The 13,640-nt window shown below is 44.3% G+C and overlaps 1 protein-coding gene across 5 annotated transcripts in view; it reads left to right on the top strand.

Annotated features, from left to right (window-relative positions):
• Positions 1–11,691, top strand: part of ANKRD27 (ankyrin repeat domain 27) — a 46,998-nt gene extending 35,307 nt beyond the window's left edge. For 3 of the 5 annotated variants that reach the window (XM_023649479.2, XM_070224001.1, XM_001489718.5), the window contains 8 exons: positions 62–184; positions 5,662–5,859; positions 6,722–6,841; positions 6,955–7,116; positions 8,122–8,233; positions 9,027–9,105; positions 9,283–9,355; positions 10,388–11,691. In XM_023649479.2, the coding sequence (XP_023505247.2) occupies positions 62–184; positions 5,662–5,859; positions 6,722–6,841; positions 6,955–7,116; positions 8,122–8,233; positions 9,027–9,105; positions 9,283–9,355; positions 10,388–10,621 (1,101 nt within the window). In that variant the 3' untranslated portion in view covers positions 10,622–11,691. The remainder of the gene's footprint in view (positions 1–61; positions 185–5,661; positions 5,860–6,721; positions 6,842–6,954; positions 7,117–8,121; positions 8,234–9,026; positions 9,106–9,282; positions 9,356–10,387) is intronic. The other 2 variants (XM_070224002.1, XM_005596122.4) reach the window with 1 other exon arrangement.
• Positions 11,692–13,640: the final 1,949 nt, after the last annotated feature.

Here is a 13,640-nt window from a genome sequence, read left to right as displayed (position 1 = left end):
GTCACCGGTAAAGGAGTCAAGGCTGAGTTTTGAGTCCCTGTTTCTCCTGCCTGCCCACCAGGTGCGTTACCTTCTGGAGTGGACTGAGGAGGACCTGGATGAAGTGGAGGATGCTGTCAGTGCCGCGGATCTTGAACTGTGTCACCCCTTGTGCCAGTGCCCCAAATGTGCTCCAGCTCAGAAGGTTTGGCTTTGCTTCCGTCGGTGGGGATGGCGGTGGACAGGCAGATAGATTCTCTTTTTCCCTTTAGGAAGGTTGTCTGCCTCTCAGCCAGCTCATCGCTCAGTGGCTGGGAGAGGTTTCCCCTGAGAGGTGGTGGGATCGGTTAGCTCAGGAGTGGACAGGAGTGGACACTAGTGCCGGGTCTGGCGTGGGCTGCCTGCACTCTGAACGGGCAGGGCAGGGAGCAGGGACGTGCACATGTGTTCAGTGTCTCAGCTGCTCTCTGGGCCCCTGAGTGACAAGGTAGGAGCTTAGGAGCAGACGCGCCCGAGGTCTCTGTCCATGAGCTGCAGTCCCCTGGGGAGTCCCTGCCACTGCCTTTGCTCTCGTTGGTACATCCTTTGCGGGAGGACCCCCCGCCAAGTACAGAGGATCCCCTGTGCCCTTACCCAGCTTTCCCCAGTGGTAACAGCCTGTAAAACCACAGCACAAGACCCAAACCAGGACGTCGACGTGGATATGATCCATCCGTCTCTCCAGGCGTCACCACTTTGACTTGTGCTTGTGTGTGTGTGTTTAGTTCTGTCACGTGTAGCTTTGTGTATCCACCACCACATTCAAGGTACAGAGCAGTTCGCTCACCACAAGAATCACTCATGTTGCCCTTTTATAATCACACCCACCTCTCTTGCTGCCACCCCCACCCCACCATCCCTAACCCCGGCAACTGTTGATGTGCTCCGTCTGTATCTCTGTGTCATTTCATGTCACTTTGTATAAATTTTCTATAAATGGGCTCGTAAGCATAGAGCCTGTTGGGATTGGCTTTGCTCGTGCTCAGCGTGATTCCAAGTTGCTGCACGTAGTCGACAATTCCTCCCTTTATTATGGAGGAGCAGCTCATGGTGTGTAGGTACCATGGTTTACCATTCACCTGACGAAGGAGAGGTGGGTTATTTCTGGTTTTAGAATATTACATATAAAATTGATAGGGAGCCAGCCCTGATGCCATGGTGGTTAAAGTTTGGCACACGGTGCTTCAGCGGCCCGGGTTCAGATCCCGTGGAACCACACTGCTCCTCTGTCAGTAGCCATGCTGTGGCGGCAGCTCATGTACAAGAACTAGAAGGACTTACAACTAGACGTACTGGGGCTGTGGGAAGGGAAAAAAGAAAAAGAGGAAGATTGGCAACAGATGTTAACTCAGGGCAAATCTTTCCCAGCCAAAGAAAAAGAAAAAAATTGATACCTATACGTACATTAGTTTACAGGTTTTTGTGAGAACATAAGTTTTCATGTAAGATAAATGCCCAGGAGTGCCACTGCTGGATCATATGGTAATTATATGGTCATCCTATGGTTAGTTTTATAAGGAAGTGACAAACTGTTTTCCTGAGTGGCTGTACCATTTTGCAGTCCCACCAGCACTGAGTGATCCAGTTTCTCACCAGCGTCCTCACCAGCATTTGCTGTTGCCATGATTTTCTATTTTGGTCATTCTGCTAGGTGTGTAGTGCTGTCTCATCGCAGTTGAAATTCGCATTTCCTTTGTGGGTGACGATGTTGAACATCTTTTCATGTGCTCATTTGCCATCCATATATGCTCTTCAGTGAAATGTCTTCATTTCCTTTGCCCCTTTTCTTACTGATTTGCTTTTTTTACTATTGAGATTTGAGAGTTCTTTATATATTCTCGATTCTAGCTCTTTGTCAGATGTTTTCTGTATCTATCTATTGGTTCTTCACATGGATTTTCACAGAGGAAGTTTTTAATTTAGAAGTCCAGTTTATCAGTTTTTCCTTTTATGGATCATGCTTTTGGTGTCAAGTCTAAGAACTGTTTGCTTAGCCCGAGATTCCAAAGATTTTCTCCTAAAAGTTATAATTTTACAGTTTATAGTTAAGTCTGTGATCCAGTTTGAGTTAATTTTTGTATAAGATAGGAAATTTGAGGAGGTGGTTCATTTTTTGGCCTATGGACGTCCTCCTGCTCCAGCACCATCTGTTGACAAGGCCATCCTTGCATTTACTTGCTTTTGCACCCCAGTTGACTGGATATGGTGTGGGTCCATTTCTGGGCTCTCTGGTCCATTCCATTGATCCACGTGTCTCTCCCCCCACGAGGGCCACACTGCCTGCATTACTGCAGCTCCAGAGGAAGCCTTAGTGTGGGGAGAGTCCTTCCTCCGACCTTCTCCTTCTTGGCCAGGATCATTTTAGCTCTTCTAGGGCTTGTGCCTTTCCATATAAATTTTAGAATAAGCTTGCCTCTGTCTACAAAAAACCTTGTTAGGATTTTGATAGGAACAGCATTAAAACTGCAGATCAGTTTGGGGAGAAATAGCGTCTTTACTATGTTGAGTCTTCATGAACATGGTATATCTCTTCATACCTTCAGGCCTTCTTTGATTTCTTCCTTTTGTGATTTTCAGCATAGAGACCCTGGCCATGTTTTCTTAAGTGTATACCTAAGTATTTCATTTTCTTGTGAGCAGTTGTAAATGGTGTTTTGTACACAGTATGCACTCACATGCTAGCAATTTATCTTGATGTGTATGCTCCATAGTAAGAAAGTTAATTTGACTTTACAAAACAGATGTAGTGTTGTTGTCCTTTGTATTGCAAGATAATAATACCTTATTTTATTTTATTTTTTTATTTTTTCTTAAAGATTGGTACCTGGGCTAACAGCTGTTGCCAATCTTCCTTTTTTTTTTTTTTAAAGATTGGCACCTGGGCTAACAACTGTTGCCAATATTTTTTTTTTTCTGCTTTATCTCCCCAACCCCACCCACCCCTGTACACAGTTGTATATCTTAGTTGCAGGTCCTTCTAGTTGTGGGATGTGGGACCCCGCCTCAACGTGGCCTGATGAGTGGTGCCATGTCCGCGCCCAGGATCTGGACCCTGGGCCGCCACAGCGGAGCGCACGAACATGACCACTCAGCCACGGAGCTGGCCCCAATACTACCTTATTTTAAAAAGCTTCACCTTGGGTGACTCTAATCCAAGTATATTGAAATGACTAAACTTTTCATTCACATGTAGCTTTTCAGCCGCAGGGTATTGTGTACACTGAGGATTTGCAACTTTTCTTCTTTCCCCATGCTGGTGGATATGTACAGTCTAAAAACTGACTTCCCTATGTGGGCTGCTGTGGAAAACAGGGATTAAAATGGCAGGTGATGTTTCAAGGACACAGCGTGCAGTACCAAAGTCTTCAGGCCCTGTCCTTGACTGTGCATGGCTGGAGGTGGCTACTGCGTCTCTGTTATTGCTCTTTTTGTCTATCTCCTACACTCTGTTCTTCCCCACCTCACACTTGATTAGTTGTAACAAGAAACTGAATTACACATTAAAATAACTACGGATTTATTGGATAAAAATCTTAGACATCCTGTTCTTTTAAAACCTCTTTTCTTTTTTTCTAATTTCTCAAAAAGACACAAACGAAAATGGCTCCATGTCTGTGATTAAACTGAAACTCCCCCCTAAGCCCATCTTCTTCTAGCCCACTGTTGTGTTGAGTTTGTTTTTTAAACTTTTATTGAAGTGTAATTTACACACGGTAAAGCATACCCATTTAAAGTGTACAGTTTGCTGAGTTTCCACAGAGGCAGAAACCCATGAGCCATCACCACAGTCAGGATCACCTCCGAGCGCTTCCTGCCCTCCTCGCCCTTCCCTGGCCCAGGCCGCCACTGACCTGCTTCCCATCACACAGACTCCCTGGCATTTTCTAGAGTTTTATGTGAATGGAACCACACAGTACACGCTCTTTTGAGTCTGGCTTCCTTCACTCAGCGGAATGTTTTTGAGACCCGTGTGGATCAGCAGTTCATTTCTTTTTATTGCTGGGGGGTATTTTGTTGAATGTACCATAATTGGTTGTCTGATCACCTGTTGACGGGCAGCTGAGTAGCTGCCTGTTTTTGGCTTTGTGAAGAAAGCTGCTGTGAACATGTCTTTGTATAAGTCTCTGTTTACTTGGCTAAATACCTAGTGGTCTAATTGCCGGATTATACAGTCAGTATGTGTCTAACTTTTTAAGAAACTGCCAGCTTTCCAGAGCGCAGGGAGCATTTTCCGTTCTCACCAGCAGTGTGAGTTCTGGGTGCCCCGCCTTGTGACTTCAGCCTTTCTCACTTTTTAACTTTGGCCATTCTGGTAAGTGTGCACTGGTATTTCATTGTGTTTTTTTCTCCCTACTTCTTCACTTGTTTGTTTTCAATTTTTGAGGTATAATTTACATAGAGTGAAATTCACCCTTTTAATTTAGCTTGCAGTTTTTCTAAGAGATAACATTTTTAATCATCAAAAAGTGAACCAGATAATTAAAGTTTTAGTCCTTAATCAGTCACATAAAACATTGACATATTAATTCCACTATCAAAATGTATGATTCAACATCACATATGTTCGTTTTTAGTTATATGCTTTATAAGTCAGTTTTGTTTGCCCTTTTAATTACTAATTGATTTTCCTTATATTGGCATGACTGGGTTTAAAACCACTGTGAATAATAAGGTACTTTCATGATAGAAATGAAAGTGAACTACGGAGATAAGTAGCAAGCAGTTTTATGAGGTTTCACAAACTAGCACATGGCCGTGTAGCCACCAGCACCATCAGTATCTGCATCGCCCTGCTCGACCGTCCGTCCTGCCCCTTTATAGGCATCCCGGCAGCCACTCATCTGTGTTCTGACGCTTTGGTTTTGTCACTCCTGATTTTGATCTGCATTTCCCTGATAACCAAAGATGTTATTTTATGTGCTTATGGATTGGCCATTTACCTGCCTTATATTGTGACAAGTCTTTTCAAATCTTATGCTTGGTTTTTTTTTTTGAAGTTGGATTGTCTAATTGATTTATAAGAATTTTTGTTTTTTTAAAATGCAGGTTGGTATAAGTCCTTTGTCAGATAGACATATTGCAAACATTTTCTCCATGTCTATGACTTGCCTTTTCATTTTCTTAATTGTGTCTTTCAAAGAGCAAACATTTAAAATTTTTAGTAAGTCCTGTTTATGAAACTGTTCTTTTATGGTTTTTGCTTTCCGTATCTTATCTCAGAAATCTTTGCTCATCTTTGCACATTTTCTTCCGTGTTTGCTTCTAGAGGTTTCTGGTTGTAGCTTTCATGTTTAGGTCCGTGATGCATTTTTGTGTTTGGCGTGAGGAAAGGGTTGATGTGCAGTTTTCCCTGTGTGGGTAGTCGGTTGTTCCATTTGTTGAACAGACTTTCTGTTCCCCTTGAATTGCCTTGCCAGAAAGGGTATCATTTTAGGGCACGTGCTTTCTTGGAAATGGAAATTAATCCTTTGGTGTATCATGCCTTTCTGAAGTAGTAGGAATTCACCTGTGGACAACCTGATTCCGATCCCACTATGATCCCAAAGTTTGCCCTGGGGCTGTGGGGGGCAGATGGCTTCACTTTCTTCAAACGGCTTTCTTAATACTAATGACATTTCTGTCTCCATCTCCTACACTTACTAGAAGCTGGCCAAGATTCCTGCCAATGGGCTTGGTGTGAACGTGACCAACCAGGATGGCGCCTCCCCACTGCACGTTGCTGCCCTGCACGGTCGAGCGGAGCTCGTCCCCCTCCTGTTGAAGCATGGTGCCAGTGCGGGTGCCAGAAACGTCAGCCAGGCTGTCCCGCTCCACCTGGCCTGCCAGCAGGGCCACTTCCAGGTGTGGTCCGTCTCTCGGGCAGAGTGTGCAGGGTGCTTGCTTTCTGTTAGAACCTCCCTCAGTGGGAATGTCACAGAGGGGCAACAGTTTGTCAGTTGGCCCAGAGGACGGGCACATGTCCTTCCTCCCAGCCCTGAGATTCTGAGATGCACGTGGCAGGACCACTCAGCAACAGAACACAGAAGTTGGTGCTTCTGTGGGTGGAGGCAAAGCCCCCTTCCCCATTGCCGTTCACACCTGGTGGCACTAGAGGCTGTCATTCTGATTCTGATCGCAGCAGGAGCATCTCTGGTGCTTGGCTGTTGGTCATCCAGGGCTCTGCCCACGTCTTACTACCTCACATTCCCGCAGCCCTTGGCCTGTGCCAAACAGTTTAGTACTTTATAATGTGGAGAATGGCCTCACAGAGGAGGTTCAAGAGATAATTGTGGAGTGACTGACTTTCTAAAAATCATATATTTCTTTTTGAAAGTTATCTATTTTAAAAAATTTTCCCTTATTAGTTATACTGTCAGCTTTTAAAGACAGGAACCCTATTTCAGGTCTTCCATTTCTCTCCTAACACTCAGCAGAGTGCTTCAAGCATCCATTCCCTCATCTGTAAAGCTGGAGTGGTAATTCCAGCTCTCCATGGTGTCGAGCTAATGATTAGATGAAAAGCCGGGGCCCAGCACGCTGTGTGGCACAGAGCAGACCCTCAGCAAACATTAACCCCCTTCAGCCGGTCTGCTTTCTCCCAAGGAGCAGACGTGTCCAAGAAGCCTTACTCTAAGTGAGCTCAGGGAGGAGTCAGAAGGATATCAAGGGAGGGGATTTCTCCCTGCCAATTTCAGTTACAGTTGAAATGTTTCTTCTCTGCCAGGTGGTGAAGTATCTATTAGAGTCCAATGCAAAACCCAATAAGAAGGATATAAGTGGAAACACGCCCCTCATTTACGCCTGTTCCAACGGCCACCACGAAGTCGCGGCACTGTTGCTGCAGGTAAGGGCCCACAGCCCAGGAGCTGCTGGCACGAGTCAGTAACGGGTGGCTTGTCACCTGGATTCTGTGTTGCCTCTTAGTGTTCCTTTTGATCCTGTCGTTCCTCCTTCTAGCATGGGGCCTCCATTAACGTTTCCAACAACAAGGGCAACACGGCGCTGCATGAGGCTGTGATGGAGAAGCACGTCTTGGTGGTGGAGCTGCTGCTGCTTCACGGAGCGTCAGTCCAGGTCTTGAACAAGAGGCAGTGCACAGCCATAGACTGTGCTGAGCAGGTGGGTGGGAGGGCCTCGGGGTGGGGGGCTCCCTCCGCTTCCCTGTGTTTAAAGCAGATGTGCAGCAGCAAGAGCCGGATCTCTGAGTCCTTCTGCTGCGGGTCAGCCAGTGCAGTTAAATACCGGCTCCTTGGCCACCTGGCAGAGGTGGCCTGCTCGGGGAACCGGGAGTCAGTCTTTCAGGGGCTGAGCAGAGGTGCTCCCCCGACAAGCGCAGGTGTGGCCCCTGGCCTGGCCCTCGACGAGCAGTCAGGGCCTCTTAGGGCCACAGCGGGCTGAGAACCCTCCCTGCCTGAAGGCAGTGGGAATACAGCTGTGTTCTCAGCACACTGGAGAAAGGTCATTCAGTTGCTGGCTTTAAAACTCGTGAGTTCTGTCAGGAGAATCACGATTTGACATCTCTCGCCAGCGCAGTGGATGTTTGCCATGGAGAAATGGTGAGGAGAAAGTCTTTTTCTCCTGGGGAGAAGGTAGCTCTTTACCGTTCCTGTGCTCACGTGGAATCTTTATCTAGTTTTCTACTCCAGGTAGACAACTAGTAGGCTGTTAAATGACACTACTGATGTGTCAAAGGCACCATAAATCCAGCCTACTCATAGGCTTATTATATTAATTCTCAGTGACATTCCTTAACAGAATTGAAATACCTTAAACTTTCAACTTAGCACTTTCTCAGATGATGATAACAATGCATGTCTCTTATTGAGTACTGACTACACGGGGCCCTCGGTGACCTCACGGTGCCTCTACAATAATAGATCCTGTTATTGTCAGCCCACTTGCATGGAGCAGTCCACTACCCGGCCCGGAGTACCGGCAGAGGGCAGAGCCGGGCTCCAGATGCGGGGCTGCTCCTAACCACTGGGCCTTATGGCTTCCAGGTTTTGTGCTTTTTAGTGTTTCTGCCCAGCCACACCAATATTGACAGTTAGATCAAAAACAGGCACTTACCTGGTAGGAAAGAATAAAAAATATTCCTGTTATCTTTTCCCTTCCAAATTGTAGAATTCAAAAATAATGGAATTACTTCAAGTCGTACCAAACTGTGTGGCCACATTAGATGATGTTGGCGAAACAGACCACCAGGAATACGTTACTGTTAAGATCAGGAAAAAATGTAAGAAGTTACATTCTTTCTGTAATTCTCAACTTGGGTTTATGTGGAAGTTCATGACCAGTTGCTGGTTTCGTTTAATTGTAAGTGTAGAATGTAATTATGATCACGACTGGGGGTGGGATGTAGGCACCAAAGAAATGTATGTGACATCCTGGTTCCTCAGCTTTTTTGATACTCGTTTTCTGGTTGACGGTGACACTGCTTCCTGAGGAAGTAAGATGGACACTCCCGGCGTTAGCTTGGGTAAGCCTCCACTCCCCAGCTGGAGAGGAGGCCCAACTGGGTAGTTCCCTTCATGCCTTGTGTTCCAAGGCCAGGCCTTTTTCTAAGCATTTCCTGGACCTCCGCAGTCAATGCCACCTTTAAGGTTTTTTTTAATTTACAGGTGTACAGAGGTTGATGGTCCTAGAACAGCGGTTGCCAAATGGGTGGGGCTGAAGTATTTCTTCTTTTAAAAGTTGTTATAGTTCAGAGGGGGTCCTTGTGCTAGCCACTTATTTTTTTAATTACAGTATGAGTTTGCAGTACAATGTGATAAACCCAGTCACATATCTGGGTAATCCTGAGGCTGTCTCACCAGATTGGCTGTGGCTGGGGAGTATCAGTGTGTTAAGGATTTATCTTTCTTTTTCATGGGGGTTCACACGGTAATAAATAGTTATCTACTAATGTGGTGGTTTAAGCAAATGCAGTGCTTAATTTTCTAAATTTTGTTAAATAAAATTGAGAGGTTGCATTTTAAAACACTTCAACTATTTTGGAAGTTCTCAGATGTTTATCCTTTTATCTACAGGGAACTCAAAAATGTATGACCTACCAGATGAACCTTTTCCTAGACAGTTTTACTGTGTCCCCTCGCTTGGTCAGTTTGAGTGAGTATAAAGTTCGAGCTGATTCCTGTGCTTTGCCTCTGCCTGACTTAGAAGTGGAGCAGGATGCGCTGCTTTCACGGGTTACGATCTGCCCTCATCCAATGCTGCCACCTCGTGGCCGCCGAGTACTTTGCTCCACCATCCCAAACGTTTATTGTAGTTTGTTTGGTGTTTCAGGGGAAGGACTTCAAGGGACATTATGGCAAGAGATAGAAGTGTCCCTAATCTTACTGAAGGTTCTGTGCATGAGGTGAGTTATTAAACACTGGCTTATAATCATACTTTTTAAAGCCTGGCTTTTTCAAATCTAACGTATGGTAAATACATTGCTCCTTTCATGATTCCCTTCACTGTAAGAGATGATAATAATTAAAATGAGCTCTTTAGTGGGACAGTTGAGTATAGACTTCATTTACTGTTTTATTTAACAATGCATTTCTGAGCTGAGGAAAGAAAGGGAGGAAAAAGTGGAAAATGGTTGTACGCGTGGACAGACGCAGATCATGGTGTGTATAGTCACGTGAACTCTCTGAAATTTCACTGGGCAAACTCACTAATGTGTTAATCACTAACATAAGGAAGAAAGCAAGTTTGTGCATAGGTGAGTAGAAAACTTCTCCACTATGGTGTGGAGTTACTCTGTGGATGGTGCTCTCGGTGGCCGTCTCTTAAAGCACTGTCTGAGCATCAGTTATAAACAGAAGCCCACTTCACATTCTCTGGTGCCATTCTTAGGGGACTCTCTCAGAAACAGGACTCCTCTTATGCTGTTTACCATCCATTGACTACTGATGAGAAATAGAATTGACAGCATGTGTGGCATAGGCGCCATGAAACAAATAACAGTTCTAAATCCTTGTTTTAGAAAATTAAAGTGACTTTTGTAAACATGACTAATTTTGATTTATTTACTCTTTCATGACTTTGCTGATAGAATTGCTGCTGGGTGGGAAACCCACAAACTCTGAAATCTGCTTGGGTTCAACTTTTCCCTTGCTAGCTTGGGCCTTTGGCTGGATTGCTTGACTTTGCTGATCCTGTTAGTACACACTAGTTAGAGCTGTAAGGATTAAATGTGCAAACATGTAAAGTACTGGCGTTGTGTCTGACACTTGGAGTACACGTCCTACCATCCCCACAGGGATGGTGGAGCTGAAATTAGGCCTGCAAGTGCTGAGCACACTGACGACACAAATAAGCACCCAAGGGTGGCTGTTACTGTGTGGTGGTGCTTTAAAGCACAGTGCAAACGTGAACTGTCTGAATTGTACCCTTTCTGCAGCCAGGGAGGCCCACAGTCACACGGGAACAGGCTAAGCGGCCGGAGCAGAGCAGATCGCAGACGGCTGACACAGGAGGGGGTGAGCAGCCCGAGAGGCCCAGACTGAAAAAGGCTGCTCCTGGGACCAGGCGAATGCTGCGGAGACACACTGTCGATGACACAGTCGGAGCCAAGGGCCCAGAGACTGCTGGTGGCCTGGCCACTCCCCGCGAGGCCAGTATTTCCCAGTTTTAACAGGAATAAGGAACCGTTCAATTTGCTGCCAGGCAGCAAGTCCTCAATAAGAAGACGCCGAGCGTGAATACAGCTTAGAACTAAATATACTTGCTCTTTGGCTCGAGAGAGCAGCAGCTTCCTGAAAGCTTTTCCTGGCTAAGGGAAAGTGCAACAAAAAACTGTTACCATCTTCTTCCTCTTCAAAGCTGAGGAATACACTTGGAAAGGAATGGACAGAAAGTCCAGTGGTGTCCAGATCCTTAAGACTTCTTCAGTGTTAGGGTTCCTTGGTTAGAGTGAGAGGTTTCATCACCAGATTCTGACCTCCTCCTCCTGAAGGTGCTAAGCCTCTGATGTGTATAAACGAGCAAACCACAAGCTAACAGAACTCCTCCATCTGGGACAAACTGAAGAGAAGCAGTTCAGGTTTCATGGTACTGTGGTGGCCGGCCAGAAACATCACATTTGAATGAAGGAAACAGGACCTGGAAAATGCTCCTTTGCAAAGCAACATTTGAACCCAAAGATGCCTAAATGCCGTTCTCAAGTTCCTTTTACACTATGTACGTGGGAAAAGTTGGGTAGAATTTTTCTTCCAGCAAAGTACAGATATTTGATCATTGCACATATGCACCTCTAGTGTCTCTAGAAACATCCCTTTCCATTAAGAACCTCCCTTAAATGTCACTCCTGATGGATGGTTACTGAACTAGAGAGTAGATTTGGCACATCTTTTCTTAGTCTTTTGATTCAGATTGAAAACTTACAGCACAAACCAGGTCAAATTTACTTTAAGTTAGAATTTATTGCCATTCATTCCTTTTTATAAATTTCTATAGATTATACTGTTATTTTTTTATGTTATTAATTGGTCTCGAGCTGCAAACATGGGTTTATCTTGAGTACATTTTCAAATACCTTTGTAACAGAGAAATGGTTTTGTGCATGTTCTTGGAAATACTTGTGTATGTACAGAAGGGAGGGGCTGATTATTTTTCTACAAAGTAATTTATGATTTCTAATTTTCTAATGTGCCTTGGATATGTGCCAAATGATGGAAAAGAAACAGTAAACTTTATGATTCTTGAGTGTGTCATGGTACCTTTTTTAGTTAATGTTTTGCTCTGGAGGTACCTGTTTCTCAGCCTCTTAGCTAGAAACATGTGCTTTGTGTTTGGAAAAATCTTCCCCCATTGGAGGAACATACATTTTATTTTTCAGTTATAGATGTGTGACTGAAACGTGTCAACTGGATCATTCAGAGCAGATTATCATAATCTGTCTACCTGACTAGGGCTGACTTACGCACAGTACCTAGTGCCCACAAAAATGTTTTAAACTCAACAAAAATGAATACAATACAGCTTCTTAGCCCAAGCAGGGAATGAGCAGTTGCTTTGTGAATTTCTTTCTTCTGATTTATTTTTTCTCCTTTTCCTCACTTTTAAACAAAACTGCCGTACTGACTTGAGTTGCTGTGGTTCTCTACCATCCTAATTGAGAAACTATATCCCGTACAGTTTATCAGCCCAGCCATTTCCAAGATGCAAATACATACTTCTGATACCACCTGACTTTGTGGATGATGCAATATAAGTTTGAAAACTTTCATGTCTGCCCCTATTTAATTCTAACAATTACCCTAGCTGGTAGAATTGTTCAGTGAGGAAACAGGTTCAGAGAAATAAGGGGGCCAGTTTGCTTGACATATCAGAACTGGGGTCAAGGCCTGACTGGCAGTGTCATCTGAATTGGCAGTTTCCAGCTTGGTGTGCCCTTCCTCTGGAGATAGAAATACTGTGAATGGGCCTGTCAGTATTATGGGAGATGTTTCTCCTTGGGTTGTTCTGGTAATGAGTAGTGTGAACCATATGAAGTGACTGCCTCGATTATTTTTTTAAATATGTTTTTCTTCAACTGCTTTCCCCACTTAAAACTCAACTTAAAAATAAAAAAAATAAAGTGAAAATAAGACCCCAAAGTAAACTGGACAATTCAGAAATTGGTAATGCCCAAATTTCTACTTTGTGTAAGAATGTTCTGAACTCAAAGTACTGTCAGTTCACCGAGTTAAACTGAAGTTTAGAATAACCGCTCCCCACTCCCTAACCCCGTGCTGCCTTCAAGAACTCCCATCCCTGTGTTCAGAACCACTGTCCATTCTCACGTGTCTCTGGAGGGCAGGAGGCTGACAGTCTTTGCACACATTGACATGAGTGGCTGCCATGAGGATAGTGCTATTCCCCGAGAGAAAGCATGTAACAAACTGGCTCAAATTGGCTAGTTTCCCTCCAGCATTTTCATGTAAATGAGACCTAAAGCAAAATCTACCTGTAACTGGGATTTTTCCCCCCAAAATCCTTGACCGAATTTTGCTTTTGACTATTTATCAATTCTGTCCCTTTAAAAAATTTTGGTGGTTTTTAATATTCTGATGTTCTCACTCACTTTATTCAAGAATGCTAGACACTTACTCCAACACTGACTTTCTTCATTGACCGCAGTCACAAATTTTAAGTCTCAAATATAGTACAATCTCAAATACAGTTTGAACATGTAGCAGCAGTACGCTGGCTCAAGCCGACTGGGACTATCAAGCACATTTCCCATCACTTTTCTGCGACTAACCCTACTCATCTCATTAAACGTCAGGAACGTACTCCGGGGCCGGGTCTCCAGGGCTGACACCTAAAGGTTACGCCACACGGCTCACTGGAGAGCTGAGCTATGATTTGAGTTTAGAGGCAAAGGTTTTCGTAACTAGTGGGAATAAAGCACAATCTGAGACGACGCTTGCTCTACGTTACCTGCAACTCTGAGCGAAGAACCCAGAATATTTCTACCCAAATGTTTAACTGCTAAACCGCTCACCTAGACTTTAATCATCAGAAGTCATTTCTCTTACAAACACGTTTATTACTGTTGAAGTGTTATTACTAGTATGTCCCAGTTATTTTGGTAATTTTTTTCAAGTATCACTCTATTAGAGGTTTTCGAGAGGGGTCATATTTGTTAGATAATTTAGTCTCAATGGTTT

This window comes from Equus caballus, chromosome 10 (assembly GCF_041296265.1).
Source record: "Equus caballus isolate H_3958 breed thoroughbred chromosome 10, TB-T2T, whole genome shotgun sequence".
Classification (NCBI taxonomy): domain Eukaryota; kingdom Metazoa; phylum Chordata; class Mammalia; order Perissodactyla; family Equidae; genus Equus; species Equus caballus.
The sequence above is the reverse complement of the archived record's forward strand: the minus strand, read 5'-3'. Positions and strand labels throughout refer to the sequence as shown.